The sequence below is a fragment of the Aedes albopictus genome, chromosome 3 (genome assembly GCF_035046485.1).
Source record: "Aedes albopictus strain Foshan chromosome 3, AalbF5, whole genome shotgun sequence".
Lineage (NCBI taxonomy): Eukaryota > Metazoa > Arthropoda > Insecta > Diptera > Culicidae > Aedes > Aedes albopictus.
In genome coordinates, this window is record NC_085138.1 from 254,858,531 (window position 1) to 254,883,385 (window position 24,855).

The following is a 24,855-nucleotide window of genomic DNA, read 5'->3' on the forward strand; positions in this document are numbered from 1 at the left end:
TTAACTTAATATGACTTTTTTCACACCGTATGGTCAACGCAAGCTATATTTACCATATACTATCCACTTTTTGATAACCACTTTGATAAATATTAGCATTTCAAGCGAAATACTTTCTTGATTTTTGGTCCAAAGTTACCCCGACTGGCGGTAGTATTAAGGCATTTCGGGAGCTTTTCAGTGGTTTTTAGGTGTTTTCAAAGGATTTCAAAACAACGGGTTTCATTCAGAAGCGTTTTGGTGTGTTTTTAGAGGGATTTTCAGAGGCTTCAACAACCTTTCAGAGGTTCTATGGGGTTTCAGGGGTTTTATGAGGGCTTCAGAGAAGTTTTAGGAGTGCTTTAAGGAGTTTCGAGTTTTCTTCGAAGAAGCTGTTTGGGCGGTCAAGGGCTCTCAGTTGAATAGCCGTTTGGTTAGAGTTTGTGCCACCTTGGTAGCGTAAGTCACAAAATTGCAAAAGCATGCGAATGATTAGCAATTCTCGAAAGCATTCAACAAGCAGCAACTTATTTCCATATGAACATATTTTAGTTGAGTCAAAAGGTAATAAAGGACTAATATGTTAGTCATACATTGTCTTTCATTCGGTTCTCCTAATCCTGTAATGTAGCAGTTTGATAGACGGCAGTACAATAAGCAGAAGTGCTCTAACTTCGTGAAGAATTAACAAATCAACCAATCCAATTTGTACCAATTAAAACTAACTTGTTGAGGAACTTTCAATCAACATTTGAAAATTTGTGTTGAAGTTTATAAGAAAAATACAGCGAACAACTGAGAGCCTTTGATCTACCGAAAAACTTTGCCGTAGACACCATTTTTTAAAATGAACAGGTTCCTGAGATATATGAAATTAAACGGACTTGGTAGGCTACTGCTTTTGATTCTTATGCAGAAGGTTATGGGTTCAACCCCTGGCTCGTTCCTTCCCTCCTACTTTGTATCTTTCTATCTATGTTCTCTCTCTTCTCTACATATACACACAACTTATGTATATTTATATGTTCGTAGCCATCGCTAGAACCAGAAACAAATTGAGAAAGTCGTTTCCCTTCCTTCCAACTTCCAACAGCACTATATAACGCCTACAAGTTATGCAACCAAAGCGAGATGTGTGCCGCTTGACCTTCATAGTATTCACCACACAATCTATAACCTTACTTACTTACCTTACCGGTCAGGCTAAGGCCGGGGTGGCCTCTGCTGTACATAGTAGCCGCCTCCATTCCACTCGGTCCATGGCAGTTTGCCTCCAGTTCCGCACTCTGCGTAGGGTCCGCAGATCGTCCTCCACTTGGTCGACCCACCTAGCTCGCTGCGCACCACGTCTTCTTGTACCGGTCGGATGACTCTCGAGAACCATTTTAGTCGGGTTGCTATCCGACATCCTGATGACGTGACCCGCCCACCGTAGCCTCCCGATTTTCGCGGTATGGACGATGGTTGGTTCTCTCAGCAGCTGATGCAGCTCGTGGTTCATTCGCCTTCTCCAAGTCCCGTCTTCCATCTGCACTCCGCCGTAGATGGTACGCAACACCTTCCGTTCGAAAACTCCAAGGGCGCGTTGGTCCTCTGCACGTAGGGTCCATGTTTCGTGCCCATAGAGGACGACCGGTCTAATCAACGTTTTGTAGATGGTTAACTTCGTGTTACGGCGAACTTTATTCGATCGTAGAGTTCTGCGGAGTCCAAAGTAGGCTCGATTTCCTGCCACAATGCGCCTCTGAATTTCTCTGCTGGTGTCGTTGTCGTCGGTCACCAGTGAGCCCAAGTACACGAATTCTTCAACCGCCTCGATTTCATCACCGTCGATATGAATTCGGGGTGGCGGGCGCGGTGATTCCTCCCTGGAGCCCTTTGCCATCATGTACTTTGTCTTCGACACATTAATGACTAATCCGATTCGCCTGGCTTCACTCTTTAGTCGGATGTACGTTTCCGCCATCGTCTCAAATTTACGAGCAATAATATCAATATCATCGGCGAAACCAAGCAGCTGAACGGACTTCGTGAGAATCGTCCCACTCGTGTTTATCCCCGCTCTTCTAATTACACCCTCCAAAGCAATGTTGAACAGCAAGCACGAAAGACCATCACCTTGCCGTAACCCTCTGCGAGATTCGAAGGGACTCGAGAGTGTCCCTGATACTCGAACTACGCACATCACTCGATCCATCGTCGCCTTGATCAACCGTATCAGTTTATCCGGGAATCCGTATTCGTGCATAATCTGCCATAGCTGTTCTCGATCGATTGTATCATACGCTGATTTGAAATCGATGAACAAGTGATGTGTGGGCACGTTGTATTCGCGGCATTTCTGCAACACCTGGCCAATCTATCACCTTACGAACACTATAAATAACCCCTATTCATATGGATCGCATCACCGACCTAACGGTGACTCCCACATCTCCCATCCTTTCCGTCTAACAACAAGTACCCCAGTCCGTGCGGGTTGTGGAGACGCAGAGTGCTCTAGTAGCAACAACCGTCCATTCCTATCCCTTCCCAGATAACTATAAGGACTTGGTCGGTGCCCTTATTGAACAAATATGTATGAGCAGCCGCAATTGCACTTTGAGAATAAGTGAAGTGTCCCAGACCCTTATTAAGTTGGATCTCAGTGCAATTGGTACCAGTTCAAATCAATCAATGAAGCAACCATTGACATGTATAGTCAGAATTGATCGTTGATCGTGATCGACAGGATCCTGAGATATATGAAATTAAACATTTGTTTTGCACTGCTTAGTGGTGGAATTTCAAATCAAATAGGTTTCAGGTAATTTGGACAGACCGTTATGCAAACTAATCCTTGTCAAAATCCTTATCAAAATGCTTGTTCAAATTCTTTTCTAATCCTTGTTCCTATCTTTGTCCAATTTCTTGCCTAAATTATTGTTTAAATCTTTGTCCAAATATTTATCCCATTCCTTCAAATCCTTTTTTAAATAGTTGTCCAAGTACTAGTTTAAATCTTTGTCCAAATTCTAACTAAAATTCTTGTCCTAACCTTTGTCAAAATCATTGTTTTAATTATTGCCGAAATTTTTGTTCCAATGCTTGTAAAAATTCTTGTCTTAATGCTTGTTCTCATCCAAATTCCTAATCCTTGTCCGAATTCGTTTCCAAATTCTTGTCGAAATTTTTGTATCAATACGCGTTCAAAACTTTGTACAAATTTTTGTTCAAATCCTTGTCCGAATGTTTGTCCAAATCTTCCGAATTCTGCACTAAGCCCTTGTCTTGGTATCAGTAAGTCGGCTTCGGAGGTACATTATGTTTCATTTGGGAAATTTGAGCCATAAAACCATTGTCAAAATCCTTGTTCAAATCTTTGTCCTAATCCTTGTCCAAGTAGTTTTAAAGTTCTAGCTCAAATTTTTGTTCAAATTCTTGTTAAAATTTTTGGCCAAATCCTTGTCTAAACCATTTCCTTAATCCTTGTCCTTATCCTTGTCAAAATCCTGTCCAAGGTGTGCATTTGTGCAATAATTGGCCTATACCATATCACTGCCATATTCAACATTGGACAATATCCTGAGGATCACTGCACGCCTGCTCGAGTATTCAGTAAAGCTAGTATTGAAAGCATATCTGCAGCCCAAACACCTTCCGGATTCTCTACCTCAATCTGAATTTCCAATCATTCATTTGCTATATTGTCGGTGTCGGAAGAATCCCACTAGACACCTTGGTACATACTCACTTTGAAAAGTTAGCCATCCGCCGCAGCTTGACGGGTCCATACTGGAAGACACGTTCGGCCGTTTCCGCGAAGCCTAGCACCGGTATCCGCGTCCTTTTGCACACCTGATGTGAGGTTTTGACCTGGCGATGGGGAAGAGGAAGATACAACCGATACGTGATTATTGTAGATGTACATATGTAGGTAGATATTGTGTGTAGGAAAGGTTAGACTGCAACGCAGCTTGAAACAAGGATGGATGGGTGTCATGTACTTAATGCCTCAAAATTTATGCGAATCTGTGCGAGCTGGTTTGTGGTGAAGGCCATGCATCGCTGAAGTTCATCAGCATCGATCGTTCCTGGAGGTGGTGGTGGGCAAGTATTTATGATGCGAGTACGGAAGTACGAACGCCACGGGGGCCATAAAAATGCCGTACGATGAAAACAATTAAGGTACCCCGGGGCAAGTGGGACCTAAAAAAATGCTAATTTGGATTTGTCATGCCAAAAGTTTCAGAACACAAATCCTTTAATAATTCCAATGGACCCAGAAGACGTTGTTGATATATTTGTACTTATTAACGTGCATTGAAACTGTTTCAAAATGTTTACATTCCATATATTATGTATATAATGAAAAGTGTAGCAGATCTTCATTTACTGCGTTTCACGGGGCAAGTGGGACCTATTCAGAGTTTTTGTTCAAAGGGCTTAATATAAGTTGCAACACATAAGGTAACATAAATCATAAATCTCTTACATGAATGACTAGATTTAGAGATTAAAATAAGAAAAGGTGTATGGTATCATGCATAAATTACGTAACACATAAAATTGCGGGGGACATTGAATCAACTCTAGCAGCTCATGCAAAATAAATTGATTTTTTCTATACAAAAAGCGCCGTAAAGTGAAGAGACAAAAGATTTCGAAACTTGGTCTTTATATTTTATAGTTAATGATTCTCACCAATAGCAAATCTGGGGTTTCGAGATTTTCAGAAATATCTTCTCCCTTACAAAATCTTACGATCATTAGATAATGTTTTTTTTTAATCATGAATTTTGAAAAGGCGATTTCCCTATTTTAAATTTTTATGGATGGTTCCCAAATGCTCAGAAGAATGCATTATGCAGCGTTAAGTGAAAAAAAATGGAAGATATTGAAAAAAAAAACATTAAAAAATATATGCTTTTGATTTTTTTGTTTTACCCAAGGTTTTACCATTTTTAACAAGAATTTCATCATCTAAATAGAGGTAATAAAGTATAATTCAATAGTAGATTACTGAACACGTCAATTTTTATTGACTTTCGTGCTGATTTCATCTTAGTTGGACAAGGCGAGATGAACCCATACAATTGTCTTTGTTTATTCTCATAGGTCCCACTTGCCCCAGATAGCGAAATGCACTGGGGCAAGTGAGAGCAGTAAACTAAAGGTAATAAATAAAAATAAAATACAGCTTTTTCGCTTGAAATCATTTGCATGAACTCCAAATACTATCCTGAAACCAAAAAAGTATTTGTAGAATAACAAATCTGTTTTTAAATGACGAATGTAGTAGAGCACGTCAATCTTACCTAGTGAATAGAAAATTACATATGAACAACAATAACGTATATGATCTCTTTATGGTTGAAACAATAACATTTTTTGTATTCAAAGTATCCGTAGGTGTGATACCTATGTTTTCCATGAAGAATGTTAGTCTTAAAAATAAATAATAAAAAAAATACTAGCTATAGGTCTCACTTGCCCCCGATTCTCACTTGCCCCGGGGTACCTTATCAGCATCATCAATGGCATCGTAACGCGTCATCGGTGGTCGGTATAAAACTAATGTGATTGATATGTTAATGAGGGATGAGTTGTAGCAGCGTATAGTTGCGCCTCACTTGGAGAACAGTTATGATGGAGGCGCGCTATAAAGTGTCGCGAAATCGAACGTGACAATACTGCGTTACGATTGGAAGGGTAGATTACATGGTTTGGGTTTGATGTCGGTGACAGTCGAATTGAGTCACTTTCTTATCAGATCTGGGGTCTTGATGCATCTAATTCTGGTTGAAAGTAAGTCATGCAACTTGTTACGTAAGGGTAGAAATGCATAAACTTTTTCGCATTCCATGAATGACTAAGCAACATGGGGTTGGAAGCACGTACAATCGTACGACCTTTCTTCATTCCATGAATCGACGCTCCCTGAATTGAGATGCTGGAAATAATAAAGTGGTAAACTTGGTTGTTTTATTTCTTGCTAAATGATGCAATTTCAAGGTTGATGCCATAAAACAATGCAAGTCTTAATAAGGTAGTTTATATTACTCTTGGTCTTCGAGGCAATCGTGCTTTGAATAAGACCTTGTTGGTTTTAGTTCCATATTATCAACATAGAATTAATCTCAGAGAGCTCATTAATAAGTAACAAGTAACAAGTAACAAGTAACAAGTAACAAGTAACAAGTAACAAGTAACAAGTAACAAGTAACAAGTAACAAGTAACAAGTAACAAGTAACAAGTAACAAGTAACAAGTAACAAGTAACAAGTAACAAGTAACAAGTAACAAGTAACAAGTAACAAGTAACAAGTAACAAGTAACAAGTAACAAGTAACAAGTAACAAGTAACAAGTAACAAGTAACAAGTAACAAGTAACAAGTAACAAGTAACAAGTAACAAGTAACAAGTAACAAGTAACAAGTAACAAGTAACAAGTAACAAGTAACAAGTAACAAGTAACAAGTAACAAGTAACAAGTAACAAGTAACAAGTAACAAGTAACAAGTAACAAGTAACAAGTAACAAGTAACAAGTAACAAGTAACAAGTAACAAGTAACAAGTAACAAGTAACAAGTAACAAGTAACAAGTAACAAGTAACAAGTAACAAGTAACAAGTAACAAGTAACAAGTAACAAGTAACAAGTAACAAGTAACAAGTAACAAGTAACAAGTAACAAGTAACAAGTAACAAGTAACAAGTAACAAGTAACAAGTAACAAGTAACAAGTAACAAGTAACAAGTAACAAGTAACAAGTAACAAGTAACAAGTAACAAGTAACAAGTAACAAGTAACAAGTAATCCGAAAAGTTTATCAAAAATTCAACTAAAATCGCCAACACAATGACCTTGAAACAGCTAACATCAACACAATTCTTCTCAAAACATCCGTGCAAAATCGTGTCAATGACCATTTGGCTGCCATTTGAATGGAAAACCTTGAATCCTTTCGTGGTCCAAGCGACAAATCAAAAACACAAAACCGCCATACACGAACAACAGCTTACAATAATTTGCGCGAGCCTATCAAGTTCGGCGGCACGTGCTCATTACGTTACTACCGCGCGTTGTGGTGGCTACAAACAAAAATGTTTGCGCACCACCACGGATTCCGAGGAAAAATTCGTCAACTCGCCCGCCGTTGGTTGTGGCGGCTTTCTTGGTTGTTTATGCATTAGCCGAACGTGACCCGCATATGATGGATTGATCAGATGGCGGCGGCAGCGGAGGTGCGTGAATTAGTTGGTACAATCCAATCAAAATGTGTTACTCATAAGTCATTATGGCACGTCTGGGGTATCACGTCAGAGGAACGTATCCGTTTCACCTTTATCATTGTTCTCGTTGGCAGGATTAGTAAACCGGAACATGGAAACCAGAAATTAAGAATAACTACCGATGATGAATTTTAATTAGTTTTTGATGATGAAGAGTAGTTTATCGTGTCCTTATGAGAAGCGTGCACACTGATGTTTGTCATCTAGTAAGAAATTGTGACAATTTTATTGAAACTTTATCGGAGGTGCGTTTTATAAAATCTCACATCAACTTGGTCCTTCCACTACGGGAGAGTTGTGGAGCAACAGGGATTACAGTCCCAGGGCCTGATGGACCCCCCACCCGCTTTCGAGTCATCCGTGTAGTCGCCGGCTACTAACCCTAATTTAAGGCGTCAAGCGACCCGTGCCGAGGAATGAGTGATCAGGGGCTGAAAAAGATGCTCAATCGTTAACGGAGCCTAAGGGATACCTGGGCAAGATCATCGACTTTGCGTCCATGAAGTCCAACATAAGTACGGACCTGAAAAAGACCCTGTTGCGACTTCGTAAGTCTATAGACGATGCCGAGCAGGGTCACGTGATGCTGGTGGAAACTGCAGCAGCGGGGGAACAGGCGAAAGTAAAGGTTACGAAGTCTACCCAGATGGAGGCCTTTGTTTTCGCAGGAAGGCCAAAAGGTGTGGACTGCTTGTAATAAGCACTCGCAGAAGCGGTTAAGGCAGCCGTCAGGTGAGGAGTTGTCTGGCGGTGCCCGCAAGACCAGGAGAATAATAACTCCGAAGGTCGGCAGTAATGCCGGCAAGTCCGACTCCAGCCAGGCGTCCCGGAAAGCTGGGCCTGAAAAGGTTGGCCCGTCTCTGATAGAAGGGAACAGGGGGTTGCAATCGTTGGTAGGCCCTCAGCAATCACAGAGTAGGGCGAACCAAGGGGAGGACCCCTTTTCGATGAAAGTCGAACGGAAGAGGAAGAAGAAAAAAAAGCCGCAGGTCGAGGAAGTTAGGAACGTCAAACCAGTAGGTGCCAAGTGCGAGAAGGGCGACGCGCTCGTCATAAAGACCGAACAGTCTAAGTATTCGGACGTCTTGAAGGCGATGCGAAGCAGCCGCCGTCCCAGTATTAGACTCGTACGGGCGAAATGATCCTGGAGCTAAAGTGCGATAAGAAACGCAAAGGCGTCGCCTACAAAACTTTGGCGGAAGAGGTCCTTGGCGAAGGGGTCGCTGTGAGGGCCTCTAACAGCGGAAGTGAAAAACCTGAACCAGGTAATCGAAGCGGAAGAGCTCGTCACGACACTGCGGCAACAGTGTGAGGTGCAGGTGGCCACCACAGCCGTTCGGCTTCGAAAGGGGCCGGCAGGAACACAGGTAGCATTGGTTTGGCAACCTGTAACGGACGTAAAAAATCCGTTAAAGTAAGGAATATCAACGGCAATTAGGTCGCGGATGGATTCAGAAAAATGGCGTCGATATGGACGACGGGTAGATACCCCGTCCTGGAGTTGGTGTCTACTAACTATGAGGGCTTCGTAGTCGCCAAAGTAAACAAGGTCTTCTTCTGTAGCTGTTATGCGGCTCCGCGGTGCCCAATCGAGCAGTTCACGCAGATGCCGACCGTGCTGACAGGGCGAAGGCCGGTGGTAATAGCGAGTGATTTTAAAGGCTGTGCAGTGAAACGGGGAAGCCGTTTCACGAACCAGCGGGGTCAGATCCTGCTAGAGACACCTGGCCTGGCCTAACAAGTAGTTCAAACCGAAGAGTATACGATGCCTACACTCACAGTGATCACCTGGCGGTTCGCTACAATATCGACTACAACAACAGCAGGCAGCGAGTAGAGGAAGAGGCGACTAGGCCAAGGTCAAGCCCTCGCAGATGGAAGACATCATACTTCGATGACGAGGTATTTAGAGAGGCGCTCCGCCGTGAGCGAAACCTACTTGGTTAGGACGGCTATGAGCTGGTAGCTGTGCTCTCACGTGCGTGCGATGCGACCATGCCTAGGCGAGTCTACCCTAGAAATGGGAGGCAACCGGCTTACTGGTGAACCGACGCGATTGTGGACCTGTGGCGCCGCACCTGCCTAAGGACTAGTTGGCGGATACAGCGAGCACGATCTGAGGAGAAGCGAAACGAACGGTGGGTGGTGTTTTCCGCTGCAAAAGCGGTGCTGAAGACCGAGATGAGGGTAAACAAAAAGACCTGCTTTGAGGGTCTCTGTCAGAGTGCCAATGCGAATCCGTGGGGTGATGCCTACAGGATCGTGATGGCCAAAACGAGAGTTGTAATGGCTCCTACAGAGCAATCTCCAGAGATGTTGGAGGGGATCACCGAGAAGCAGTCCTTGACCTCCTTTCGAAGGACAGCCGGGGACTAGGGCTGGCGCTGAGGAGAGGGTCACCGATGTGGAACTTGCGGGGATAGCTAAGTCCCTTAGTGTAGGTAAGGCCCCAGGCTCGGACGGAGTTCCAAACTAACCACCCGCAGACCCGTCGGCATATTGACCAATATGCTTGATCGACACGGCGGAGAAGGTGCTCGAAAAGATCATCCTCAATAGAATGTTGAGGCATACAGATGGTGTAGTAAATTGTCTCTCGAGCAGCCAGTTCGGCTTCCGGAAGGGGAGATCAGCCATAGACGCTATGCTGTCGGTTACAAAAACCGCCGAGAGCGTAAGAGCAGGGGGATTCGCTACTTATTTATTTATTTATTTATTTATTGTGTTTGTTTTCATCGGACAACAGGGTCTAAATGAAATAGATTAATACTATGTCTTAGGTGCTAATTAAAAATATGGGTTCTGCTCAAGCGTTGTCAGAAAGAGTCAATTGAAAAATTAAAATCAAAAACATTATAGGCTAGACGGAAATCACTACAAATCGAGTTTATCGGGTCATTCGCTGCATAATCAGTATTCTTCGATGCTACCTGTATAGGTTGTCTTGTCCTTAATACACGCTCTGGAGCATACAGTTGAACGCGTTCAAGCAAAGCAGGACAATCAATCTCGTTTCGAATTATCTTCGCACCATACACAGCTCTAGTAATTCTGCGCCGGACATACAGCGGTTCGAGTCCCATTAAGGTACAACGTTGAACATAGGGTGGCAAGTTCAACGGATCACGCCAAGGCAGATTCCTCAGGGCGTATCGGACAAACCTTCGTTGTACTGCTTCTAACCTTGCAACCCAGACCGCCTCGTACGGTGACCAAACTATCGACGCAAATTCCAGGACTGATCTGACGAGAGAGCAATAAAGAGAACGGAGACACATGGGATCGTCGAATTCTTTTGACATTCTTAGGATGAAACCCAGTTGACGGTTGGCTTTGTCGATAACAGAAGAGTAGTGTAAGTAGCTTGAACGTCAATTGGGAATCAAGCAAAATACCCAGGTCTACAACTTTCTCAACGCGTTTGAGTTCCTGTCCATTTATGTTGTAGTCGTACACTATTGGAGATTTGCGGCGACAATACGAGATGACGCAGCACTTGGACACACTTACCGCTAAGAAATTTATGCGACACCAACAAGCAAAATGATCCAGAAGCTCTTGAAGTTTCTTGCAGTCCCTTAAGCTTCGTACAACCAGGAAAATTTTCAGATCATCGGCATAGATTAGCAAACCACCGTTGGCGAGCAGAATAGTCACATCATTGAAATATAACGAAAATAACAGAGGCCCAAGGTTGCTGCCCTGTGGTACACCAGAAGTAGGGGTAAAAGCTAACGATGCGGTTGATCCAATCTTTACACACAACCTTCTGTTTTTAAGGTACGACTGAAGCCAATTACACATACGCGCAGACACACCAAGACGAAGCAGTTTAGCCAAGAGAATGTCATGGTTTACAGTATCGAAAGCAGCCTTAATGTCAGTATAAACTGCGTCTGTTTGCGCCCCATCATCCATCGTACTGATGCAGGTAGAAGTGAAGTCAACTAAATTACTTTCTACTGAACGCCTTGGGTAGAATCCATGTTGAGATTCACTAATGTAACTGCTACACGAACTGAACATCACTTTATTGACAATAGTTTCCAAGCATTTCGCACCTGCTGAAAGGGAGGTTATCCCACGGTAATTGAGAACGTCAGTCTTGTCACCCTTCTTGAAAACAGGACGCATATAGGACATTTTCCAAGCACTAGGAAATTGCTGAGACTGAAGCTGTGCAGTAGTGACTCTGGATGTGCTCCTACATCTGGGGATACTCGGGTACCTGTACAAGATTCTCGGAAAAGCCTTCACATAATCTCAGGAGTCCCGCAAGGTTCCATCCTAAGTCCGGTGTTATGTAATGTCATGTACGACCAGGTGTTGAGCCTAGAGCTCCCATTGGCTACATTACGCTGGACGTCTACGGTGAATCGATCGAAGGAATGGAGTCGACTATTGCCCACTCGATCAAGGTTGTGGAGGCCAGGTGGTGGTTGTGAACAATAGAAAGTCGCAGTAGCAAGCGGTGATCAGTGTAGGCGATTGCACTATCACTTTGAAGCGTCAAACACTTAAGGGTGGTGATTGACGATAAGCTTACCTTCGGTAGCCACGTTGAGTACGCCTGCAAAAGATCCTCCACAGCTATAGTGGCACTATTACTGATGATGTCCAATTGCTCGGCGGTGTATGCGAGCAAGCGCAAGCTTTTGGCTAGTTCAAACTTGAAGAATGGGTAGTTCAAACGCTACACAAGAGGTGGTCTAGGCGTTCCGAGTTAGCTACGTAGGTCATACCGGTGCCCTGCGGTCGAAATCGACCCTCTCAGCGATTCAATGGCCGCGGGGAGAACATCGTGGTAGCATTGCTGTCGTGGCACCAGTCTACCGGGATGGATCCGAGCCCGCAATTGGAAAGGGGTCCCCGGTTAGTGGAGGCCCCATGACGGCTCGTCCTTTTGTGTGCTGGCTGGTAGGGCTTACTTGCGGGAAGGTCTGATCGCTGTGCACGCGGTATCAGTTCTTGATGCTTGCTGTGCAGTTGGAAGCAGATGTGGTGTCGACCATGCCTGCCTTCTTAGGACAAAGAAAGTGGTAAGGACCACTCGCGAAGCTGGCTAAGCGCCAGCATGCTACCTTGTGGACTCCCCAAAGAAGAGTCATCAATGTTCGTTGCTGCAGACTACGCAGCTAACGTTGAGGGTGCAACATGCCCTATAGCCTCTCTCTGAAGCAATGTCATCTTGGTGGTTCCGGAGAGATGAAGGGTTTGGCGACCATAGGAATGTTGTTTAGTAGCCCTGGCTTTTACTTTTTTGTAGAAGACGGTCCTGAACACCACATTACATGGATCTCCCTGTTCAGGTGTCTGTTGAGCAGATTATGCCCCATGGTTTATAAGGAAAAAAAAAACAATCCAGTGAAGTCCACCGTCGGGTACGTTGAACGGAGTCGGAATTCTTCAACGAGGAGTGCAAAGTGATGTTGGGGGAGAAGAACGCAGTGCTGGCGGTAATGCTGCAGCACGGAACCTGTGTGAACGTAACATATGAGGAAAGAAATACGGGAGATCTACCAGATGTTCAATTCATATCGAAAAGGCTTCGTGTCGCGAGCTTCTTGATGGCCCAACGTGACGTGATCGAAAAGTAGAAGCATACGAAGTATGACTAATCCCTTAGATTTGCACGATGACACTTCTCTTATCGATACTCCTATTTGTCGGGTAAATTCGCTAACGGATGGTGTACGCTTGGGTTTGGGTATTTCCGAACCATCGATTTCCGACTGTAATATATTTAACATGGTTAGCGCATATCGTCTATAGATATCGCCTAGACTTGAACACCATGCCATGATTGCATCACGACACGGGACCTATCACGCGTCACTGTATATCGCCCGTGTCAAGATAGACAGAGTCACCGAAATATACGAAGAAGAACAAAATTTGTTTGGACACGACAAAACAACGCCAATACCTGCCAGCTCAAGCGGATTAGATATGGACGGCCGGATTTAATCTACGACAACGGATCGCTTTTCAATAACCCATTGTGGATTATTTGGGGTGAATGGGCGACTGCTGCCATATCAGCTGGGTGGTAAGCCAAGTACCGTCAGTCATCAGTAGGTGGCTCATAAATAGCTCTGGGATAATTCCCCAATTGATTAGGCTGGTATCAGTCGTTGTACATTGGGGAGAGAGGGGTTAAATTAGATTTATTTTTATCTGTATGAAATGTTCAAAAACATATTGTGACGCCAAAGGCAGTTCAATTTAGTTACTTGCAATGTAATGCGTGATGCCTACATTACAGCGTTTTATTTCATGATTCCCTGTTTTGAACAACAGATGGTAGTACCAAGAAACACGACGCAATTTGTGCTTCATATGAAGACGATTCCTATTTTTCTCCAAAAGAGCGTTTTCTATCCAGCTCCCCTACTAGATAATTACATTAGCTTTGATATTGCTGTTCTCTGTCCGTTGGAAAGAAGGCATACGAAAAGAGCCGTCCGGTAGTATAGGTGGCGAACTTGGGTAGCCGTGGCGGGGATTGCGGCTTATCAGTACACCTAGTAGGTACAATTAGATTTTATAAAGCGTCATTTTATTGGCCAGCAATTGATTAGGAGGGCAGTATTCGGTTGCTATCAGTGCCATACCGTCGTGGGGCATTACAGTCAATCATTTCGAAAGGCTAATTTGATAGCGCAATAAGTCAATTGCGATTGTTTGGCGGCAGCGGTTCAGAATAAACCCACCAACCGAAGAAGCTACCGATAATATGCCTATTAATGGGTGATTGATTTTCGAGTGATTTTCGATTGTTTTCGGGTGGTATGGTATGGTTGATTGTTTACTCACCAGAATATGGACGCAATGTGTGCAGATTAGACCTATTATCACCGTACCGATGGCACCGAAAAGGAGACCAGCGTTTTTGAAGGCCACCGGCATAGCCAGAATGCCGGTGCCCAAGGAACTTTTGAGTAAGTGGATAAGAGAGCCGCTTGTACTGCAATGAGAGGACAATAAATCATCCATTAGCACTTAGTTTTGGCATGAAGCTTTCAGCTCGGTGACTTACCTATTTGGTTTGTCGGTTTCGCGATGCTCAAATGGATTGTAGTCATCATCGTCTATTTGGTTGTCTGCTAGCTTTGTGCTGCAAAGAGAAAAGAATCAATTCATTAGGATCCGGTACAAACGGATGGTGGTGGAAACTGGTGGAACAATGGAACAATGTATGGGATGGAATTTCATTTCTGAACATTATATTCGCGTCCGTGGACGGTAGACTGGATGGTGAGTTCGTTCCAAGTTGTTTTTGAATAACTATATTATGTTCTATGGCTGCAATGTGTCCGAGTAGATTGAAAGCTAGTGAGGCACTGACTCACTTTGATTGTATAGTTGACACAAGCGCCAATACTAAATTTACTTTTCAGTTGATACATTGCCAAATCACATGCATTTTAGAGAATTTGTTAATAGCTAGATTTCATTGCTAGAAAAGCTAGTTTAAAAACTCTTCGTAATGGCAAAGAATGCGCCGTAATTTTGGGGGAAATTGATCAACTAGAGGGCCAGTTTTATTTGACAAAAAATAAACGCGTCAAGCTCAAACGGGTTATTGAATGACGAGTTAACAAGTTTCATAGCTAATTTGTTGCACATTTTTGTATTAAAGTCAATATTTTCCCATGTTTTATCAATTTGAAAGATACTTTCAAACTTTCGTTGCCGTAACAGTATCGCAAATGTAATATACGGATGTTCCTAGCTGTCGTGTAATCGCTTAAGCCGATTTCTATAAACATTCACGTTTAACAGTGAATTTTGCGGAAGTAATCACACATTCCTACGAACATTGCATACTTTCAGGCGTTTTCTAGAGGTTTGTCGAACTGGTCGAACTTTATATAATTGAACAATTAGAAAACTTGTAAAAGTTTATTCTGTTCTTACTCATTTGCTACTTGTAGCTTAAAATAAGAAACTTTGGTGCGCTGGCTTAGTTTTAATGAGATTTATGCGTCTAAAATCGTGGGATTTCTACGAGCTTGTACTTAAATACATTAAAATGATTTGCAGTAAAATTATCAATCTCGTTAAGTGATGGCGGTGTTGGCATCCATTGTCATACTTGTTGCAATGAGTTGGATCATATCGGTAATCTCTCAAAAAATAGAAGCAAAAAACCGTGAAAAGTGATTAATTGCACCCGGAATCACGGTACCTAACAGGCGTAGAACATCATCATTGTTTGGGTGCCACAACTTGAAGTCGTTACTGTTTACAATTCTCAAGTGCAAATGTTTCGACCACAACAACTTGTTTTCGCCAAACTATCTAATCAAGATAAGCTTCCTGAGGGGGTAATTGATTGTCACTATTCATTATGGTTGCGAATGGATGCTTCACCTATCTTGGTATAATAAAACCGTATAGAATCAATAGGTAGTCCCACAATATATGCGATAGGCAGTGACTGTTTTGTTTTAGATTAATTTGATACCGTCTACCCCCGTTGGTTTGAACGACACCTCATGCAAACCAACGGGGTTAATTTTCTAATTTGAACTTCTAGTAACTCTGTGGGCATCGAAAAACACACTGATGGTAACCCTTTTTGCTGTTTTGTTTTGATTCTGCGTTCCGTTTCACCCCGTTCCATAAGCAGAATGACGTTTGAACCATTTTTTGTTTAAACGATGTGCAGATTAGAGGGGGTCAAATTAAAAAGTGTTCAAATTAGATGAGGTCAAACCAACGGGGGTAGACGGTAATCTTGATGACTCTAAGTTTAATAATCGGCTCAAGACTTTGCTTCTACTGACTGAAGAAACCACCATAGTTCACTAATTTTTTCCGTCTAGTAAGAGGTTCGAAGGAAGATAACTTACCTAAAAAAATTATGGAGTGGTGCAATAATATGCTTCACACTACGAAACACCATATTGTAATTTGGAAGTATTCCCTTATTTTGAAAAAAAGGTGCTCCCAATTAAAATATGTAAGGATTATTGTAAAGCAGTACCAAACACTTCCACCAACTTGAAAACTAAATGAGGAATAGGCACCAGCTTTGAATTGGCTCATTAGTTACAGTTCTGTATACACAACACCTGATTAAAACGTGAGACTCTCGCAGGGTAAGCATGTATAACATGCACCATAACAAAACAAAAGAAGATTTCTTTGTACTAATAATAATTTGCAATGAAGAAGTTATTGGAGCCTTCTATTACCTTGGTTGGGTTTCCAAAAAAGTCAACCTGTACAGGAAAAATGTTTAATGAACTTATGACAAGTGTGTCAATATTGAACTTTGTAAGCAAACTGGTCTGTTGCTGCGAAGTAAATATTAAATACTAGCTGACCCGACGTGGCTAGCCACGATTTCATGTTATGCATTTTTTGCTTATCTACAACTTTATTCAGAAACCATATTTATTCCTCTGAAGTGTTCTAGAATTTCCTTCTTCTTAATATCTTTGCAATGGAAAACTCCAAAAATTTCTCCGAATTCTGAACAAAAAGTTTTTAAATATGCTATGATTTGTGAAAAATACTCGAACATGTATGTTATTGGTTTGATTCCTACGAAAAATGTTCGAGAATGTTCATGAATCTTTATGATTCTCACAGGAATGTTCCTATTTTTTTAGAATTAGAAACAGAAAGCTTCTAAATATTGCATTATACAGGGTGTTAGGTTCCTGAGTGCAAACTTTTTAAAGGGTGATAGAGGACCATAAATGGTGAAAAAAAAATGTTCTACGCATATGGTCAAATCTCAACCGTTACGTAGTTATTGAACTTCCCATGTTTTTGTCTCTCATCGCCTTAACTGGCTATAACTTGAAAATGGTCAAACGTATCGCAATTTTTTGACCCTTATTCGAAAGATTATTGAATTTTCTATCAAATGGCATCTTTGAATCGATTGGTTTAGTTAAATAACTAAGTTTTCTAGAGCAAAATTGCTCAAAATAGTGTGTTTTAATTTGTTTTTGTCAATTATCTTCGAAACATGCGTAATGAACTCAAATTCTTTCTTTGGCAAAGTTGTGGCCCCTGTTTCACTCTACATTTCGTTCTTTAAAACCAAACTTCTAGCTCTTATTGTTTTCTTGAAATTTCGATTTAAGTGTGCGGCACAGTGCGCAAAACAGTGCTTACCTTGACAGTTGCAAATTTATGACCTGAAATGAGATGTCTAAATCAAAATTGCAAGAAAACGATGAGAGCTAGAAGTTTGGTGTCAGAAAACGAAATGTAGAGTGAAACAGGGGTCACAACTTTGCCAAAGGAAGAATTTGAATTTATTACGCATGTTTCGAAGATAATTGACAAAAACAATTTAAAACACACTATTTTGAGCAATTTTGCTCTAGAAAACTTAGTTATTTAACTAAACCAATCGATTCAAAGATGCCATTTGATAGAAAATTCAATAATCATTCGAATAAGGGTCGAACAATTGCGATAAGTTTGACCATTTTCAAGTTATAGCCAGTTAAGGCTATGAGAGTCAAAAACATGGGAAGTTCAATAACTACGTAACGGTTGAGATTTGACCATATGCGTAGAACATTTTTTTTCACCATTTATGGTCCTCTATCACCCTTTAAAAAGTTTGCACTCAGGACCCTAACACCCTGTATATCGGAAATTCACGAACATTTTTAGTGTTTCCTGCATCAGAGAATGTTCCAGAATATTCCAAAAACATGCGTATCTTTATCTTCTTCTCGTTCCTCTTCTCCAACTTCTTCGCCAAGGAAAGATTCAGAAATTTCATTTAATTCGAAACAAAAAGTTTACGAATATTTAATTTATTACGGAAAGTTTTGAAAAACGCCTGTCCTTCCTTCGATATATGTCCTAGAATATATTCTTTTCATTGTTTCAGTTCCAGAAAATTTCTTCCAATAATGAAAAAAAGCATATTGATTCCTTCAAAGAATATTCTTAAGATGTTTCAAAAACTTATTTTTCTTCTTGGTGAAGTTTTTTTTTGTATTTTCAGTTTGTTTGGAAAACTCTTGAACATTTGTATAAATGGTATTTTCATCCCTGCGGGTCATACGCAATGTTGTAGAATATTGTTCTTCTCTTCTTCTTCTTCCTCTTTGCCCAGGAAAGTTAGAAAAATATCTTCATATTTGAAACAGAAATCTCTGGAATTACATTGACGTTCTGGTAGAAAAGGAGTTTCTTCGAATTCAATTCTTCGACTTCGATTCGACTTCAATCTCGAACACTCGGATCATATCATGCTGGCCTCACCGAAATATACGTGAAATATTTCAGTCAAACTTTGCTAAGCGTGACGGGAGGACAGATAGACAACACTTGAATTCATATGCCGTTTTTGATCTCCTGAATTTAGATTTAGAAAATGTTCATCCCCCAAGGAGATTCTTGAGCATTCTAGAATAACAATTTCCAGAAGTTTCCTCAGAAGCCATTGAAAATATGCGAAACATTTCACTCAGCAATGGGCTCATGAGAAGCGCCAGAAGGTATACTATTATGTATTAAGAAATGAAAAGCGCCAGAAAGTATACTTCCAAGTACACACCTTTAACTGTTACAGGGTTCTAATCCCTGAAACGTAAGGAAACTTCTAGAAGTTTCTCAGGAACTGCGATTTTTTCATTTTATTTCAGTCACCGTGAATTAATGTTCGAAGCGCATCCAGCCGAACAGCAAACTCGCGGGTATTCAGCAAAATTATGCTGAGGGTAAGAGAACTTCCAGAGACTTCCGGAAAGTTTTCGAAAATTAAAGTACTTTAATAATTCAGAACATTTCAGAACGTTCTTCTTTTTTTCTAAAACTTTAATTAATTTTCACAAAATTAGCAAGCTGAAAAGCATGCTTTGTTCCAATTGGGACGTTATGCCAAAAAGAAGAAGATGTTTCATAATATTCATAGCGTCCAGAAACTTCTTCAATGAAACATTTCAATGAAACATTTCAAAGCGTGACGGAAGGACAGACAACTCTGGGCTTTTATATATATGATGATATTGATTGATTGATTGATAGTTGAGAACCCAATAACACCTACATTATGCCGCAATCCTAGCTACTTAATTTATATGCGCTAAGTAAATCATTTGTAGATGACAGATATGACACAACGAATGATTGATATTCTTTTAAATGGGAAATTCACAGCGTAAAATGTTCAATTTGAAATCATCAAATATTTATCTAATGGACCATAATATCCGGGCCCATTTATCTGAACAATTCAAGATGAATAAGTGCATCATCATCTGTTCTGTTCTCCAGGAGGAGCGGCTCACAACAGCGTCTGATCCCCATGTAAGAAGCGGCTGATCAACGTCCGAGTGCCACGGAAGGACTCCAAGTTCAAGTGTGCACTATGGTCCTCCGGAAAGTAGGAGGTTGGTATCAGGCCCTACGAGCCAGCCATAAAAACTATTGTAACGGAAATCAGCAACAGAATAATACGAACCGAGATCAACAGCAACGACCCCAGCGAACAGAAAGGACTTGCGATTGGAAACTCGGTACGTGGAACTGCTGATCTCTCAACTTCATTGGGAGCACCCGTATACTTGCCGATTTACTGAAGGACGGCGGATTTGGCATCGTATGGTGCTGCTGAAGGTGTGTTGGAGAGGATCCATGGTGCGAAGGTTTAGAGGTAATCATACCATCTACCAGAGCTGCGGCAACACACGCGAGCTGGGAACAGCTTTCATCGTGATGGGAGACATGCAGAGGCCCGTGATCGGTTGGTGGCCTATCGACGAAAGATGTGCAGATTGAGGATCAAGGACCGATTCTTCAACTTCAGCATAATAAACGTGAACAGTCCTTAGCTCCGGAAGCAATGATGATGGCAAAGACGCATTTTACGCGCAGCATGAACTTACGAGTACTCGCGAGTATGCCCGCTGCCCAAGCCACGACGTCAAGATCATCACAGGTGACTTAAATGCTCAGGTAGGCCAGGAGGAGGAATTCAGACCGACGATTGAAAAGTTTAGCGCCAACCAGCTGACGAACGAAAGCGGCCTACGATTCTGCGCCCAAAACTTTCCATTATCAACAATGTACGGTACCGGCAACCGCCACGGTACAACCTTGAGGGACTGAAGCAACCGGATATCGCCTCAGCATACGCGCAGAATCTCGAGGCAGCGTTGCCAGACGAGGGCGAGCTCGATGTGGCCCTTCTAGAGGACTGCTGGAATACAGTAAAAGCAGCGATCAACAACGCAGCCGAGAGCATCATCGGGTACGTGAAAAGGAGTCGACGAAACGAATGGTTCGACGAGGAGTGCAGATCCTAATTCGCGAAGAAGAACGCAGCACAGGTGGTAATGCTGCAGCAAGGAACCCGGCAGCACGAGGAACGTTACAAACAGAAGCGGAACCAGCAGACCCGCCTCTTTCGGGAAAAAGGCGCTGCCTGGAAGAAGCGGAGTGCGAGGAAATGGAACTGCTGTGCCATTTCCATGAAACACAGAAGTTCTACCAGAAGCTCAACGCATCCCGCAACGGCTTCGTGTTGCGAGCCGAAATGTGCAGGGATAAGTACGGAGGCCTCTTGACCGACAGACATGAGATGATCGAAAGGTGGCAGCAGCACTTTGACGAGCACCTGAATGTGGAGGACGTTCGCACGGGAGACCACGACAACGGAGGTAACGACTACGCCAATGCAACAGAGGACGGAAATAAGCCAACTCCCACGCTCTGAGGGAAGTTAAGGATGTCATTCACCAGCTCAAAACCAACAAAGCAGCTGGTAAGGATGGTATCGCAGCTGAGCTCATCAAGATGGGCCCAGAAAAATTGGCCTTCTGTCTGCACCGGTTGATAGTCAGGATCTGGGAAACCGAACAGATATTGGAGGAGTAGAAGGAAAAGGTTATCTGCCCCATTCACAAGAAAGGCGATCATTTGGAATGTGACAACTTCAGAGAGATCACTGTTTTGAATGCTGTCTGCAAAGTGCTATCCCAGATCATCATCCGTCGTCTGTTACCTAAAACGAATGAGTTCGTGGGAAGTTATTAAGCCGGCTTCATCGACGGCCTCCCGGTCGACAACGGCCCAGATCTTCGCCGTACGGCAAATACTCCAGAAATGCCGTGAATACTAGGTCCCAAAAACCACCTGTTCATCCACTTCAAGGCGGCATACGACAGTATCGACCGCACAGAGCTATGGAAAATCATGGACCAAAACGGTTTTTATGGGAAGCTGACCAGACTGATAGGAGCAACGATAAACTGTGCAGAACAGCGTAAGGATTTTGGGTGAACTATTCTGTTCATTCTAATCTCGACGGGGACTGCGACAAGGTGATGAACTTTCAACATCACCCTGGATGGTGTTATACGACGAACTGGGCTCAATAGTAGGGGTACGATCTTCACCAAAACCGGCCAACTTGTCTGTTTTGCGGATGACATGGATATTATTGCTAGAACATTTGAAACGGTGGCAGAGGTGTAGGTACACTCGCCTGAAACGCGAAGCAACAAACTGACTGTTGCTGAATGCGTCCAAAACAAAGTACATGCTTGCAGGCGAACCGAACACGACCGGGTTCGTCTAGGTAGTAATGTGACGATAAACGGGCATGCCTTCGAGGTGGTGGAGGAGTTCGGATCCTTACTAACGGCTAATAACAATGCTAGCCGTTATATACGAAGTCGCATCATCAGTGGAAGTTGTACCTACTACGGGCTCCAGAAGTAGCTGCGGTCTGAAAAGATTCACACACAAAGTGCACCATGTTACTTTTACCGGTCAGACTAAGGTCTGAGTGACCTCTGCTGTACACAGGAGTCATCCGCTCGTGTCCCCAGTGCCGCACTCTGCGAAGGGTCCGCAGATCGTTCTCCACTTGATCGATTCACCTAGCTCGCTACGCTGATACATAAGACCGGTTGAGCTCTACGGATACGAGTCAAGGATCATGCTCAAGGAGTACCTGCACGCACTCGGAGTTTTCAAGCGATGCGAGCTAAGGACGATCTTCGGCGGTGTGCAGGAGAATGTTGTGTGGCGGAGAAGGATGAACCACGAGCTCGCTGCACTTCACGGCGAACCCAGCAGCCAGAAGGTGGTCAAAGCCGGAAGGATACAGTAGGTAGGGCATGTTGCAAGAATGCCGGACAACAACCCTGTAAAGTTGGTGTTCGCGACTGATCCGGTGGGCACAAGAATCAAGGAGCCCGAGAGCACGATGGGCGAACCAGGTGGAGCGTGACTTGGTGAACATTGGGCGTCACTGAGAGTGGAGAGTGGCAGCCACAAACCGAGTATTGTGGCGTACTGCTGTTGATTATGTCTTATCTTAAATGTGTTATTGTGTAAATAAATGTATGTATGATGTTATTATTGTTTTAATAGTCCGGACAGTCTGGCAAATAAGTTTTTAATTTCTCGCCGAAAACCAATCGATGAACTACAAGCACACAAATGTATGTATGTATGACAGTGTTTAAAATGGTACCCGATTGTAAAAGTTTTGTCTCATTCGAGCACCTTGCACCTTCTTACCCTAGCTTGTATGATTTCCTGTGGGTATAAATTCATTACAAGATTATGTTGTGTTTATGTTATAGAACACGTTATTTTGATAAAGCACATTTTTACCATTCATATAAATTCATGGTGGGGCCTTCTTCACCTCAGTTGGTAGAATGGAAAATTACATAACGACCGAGCTAAACGTGTATGGATCTAATTCCTTAACTAATGAATTTTACTATATTTTTTCTATTAAATATATTCAAAACAACATTTTGAAATTTTCATATCAGATTTCAACTGCATATTTTATACGCAAAGTACAGTATTTGTGCATACAAAAGATTTTTATTACTTATTTAACGTTTCCACGTGGGATTGGCCTTTTTTCAGGGATTTCTTTTTTGTTTCAGGTCTGATGTTCCGTGCAACTTAGTGGTTTTCAATATTTGTCCACATTAATCACACCTTTTAAATTATGTCAATTTTTTCGTACCTTGCTCAAGAAGGGCATATTAAAGGTCTTGAATTATAAATGCACCGCATTGTCCAATGTTTTCGAAACAAACTACACTGAAAGCCGGCTTGCGGTAATGACCATCATAAAAATGTTTTCAAATTTACCATGGCAAAACGAAATCATCGATCCACAAACGCCTTTTGTGTGCGTTTTGTTTCCTTTCATATGCCAACAGAAACTTTTTTTTAATTGTAAATCGGGTCCATTGTAAAATTGAAAACATTAATCTGTTGAGATGAAACGAAAATCAGTCTGCACAAATTTAGTGGCGTTGCGTATTTAATTTGACCCCCAGAATAGTAATTTCAACCGCAAGCCGTCTTTCAGTGTAGGTATATTCATTTTTGATTTTGAAAAACTGAGGTAAATAAAACGGCTTAACTTTCATATTTAATCACTTTTGCTAGTTTCTGGATTAAAAATAAAAAAAAAATGTGGAAGGGAACTTTATTGATTAAAGATGTTCAGCTGGGGGGACTTGGTTGTATTTGTATTTCGGTCGCAATATATTTATCTATCCAATTTGCGTTACACCTTCTACGTGACAGTACCATAGTGTAGGATGGTCAAAAATCAATCCAAATCAAATCATGTTTTCATAGTTCTATTGAGCAAAAGCTTTTAAATTGAGATATCTACGCAAACATTTGCTTGCATCCTCCCTTGGACGAAGAAGACTACCTAGTTTGTTTACATTTTATCGACAGGAAATAGCATTTTTTTATTAATTGAGAAGCTTTTGCTTTTTTTGTGGAGTTGAATTGAAACGTGAAATTTCCAGTGCTATAGAGTCTGATTATCAATAGTCGACCTATTTTTGCTTTTAATCTCTAATATCTAATATCTAATGAGGCATTGGCAAAGGTTAATAGGAATATGTATCTGTAATAAATAACTATTTCCCGTCTGATGTGACGAGAATTAGCGCAAATGCCGAAGTAAGTTTTTACCCTACATAATGATCGATGCATTGTTCTACTTACGTTGAATTGAAGTCGCTGGCCACGAACTGCGGCGCCACCGGATCAGGATGTGGTTTAACTTTTTCGTCAGTCATTTTGAAGCCGTGTCTTGTTAGCTTTGTTGCTTATCTTCTCTCTTCTTGTGTGATTGCCGTGCCCGTGTCTGCAAGGGTATAGAGATGCAAGAAGTTTGAACACTTGTTAGCACCTCGTTGAACTACACTGATTGGCGGTGAGAAAATAAACTGAGACAAACATCTGGTGCGATGTGATGAAGATGTAACGTAACGTGTGTTCTGCTATCACTTTTTCTTGAAGGTAAACTTTTGAAAAAAAAAATCTTCCCGAGTTCAATGACAAACATTGGAGTTGATCGGTATAAATAACCGGTAGCGAAAAAAACAGCGAAGCAAAATTGGATCACTTTATCGCAACGGTAGCCTGTCAAAAATCAATCAAGCCGATATCCGGCATATACGTACAGTGTACCGAAAATTGTCTGTACACAGCGTAAATTTTGTTAGCAGAGAATGTGTTCTCCAAATTATAATAAAGTTTATTTTCTTATTGAAGAGTTATTGTATTTTTTATAATCAATTCAGAAATTTTGCTATAATTATGAACAGCATCAA

General features: G+C 41.9%; 1 protein-coding gene across 1 annotated transcript in view; it reads right to left on the minus strand.

Moving 5' to 3' along the window:
• Window positions 1–24,855, minus strand: part of LOC109424429 (proton-coupled amino acid transporter-like protein pathetic) — a 48,345-nt gene that overhangs the window by 12,880 nt on the left and 10,610 nt on the right. Inside the window, exons 2-5 of the mRNA XM_019699533.3 lie at window positions 24,245–24,386; window positions 14,295–14,372; window positions 14,072–14,222; window positions 3,713–3,834 (exon numbers count right to left, since the gene is read on the minus strand). Of these exons, the coding sequence (XP_019555078.3) occupies window positions 3,713–3,834; window positions 14,072–14,222; window positions 14,295–14,372; window positions 24,245–24,318 (425 nt within the window). The 5' untranslated portion in view covers window positions 24,319–24,386. The remainder of the gene's footprint in view (window positions 1–3,712; window positions 3,835–14,071; window positions 14,223–14,294; window positions 14,373–24,244; window positions 24,387–24,855) is intronic.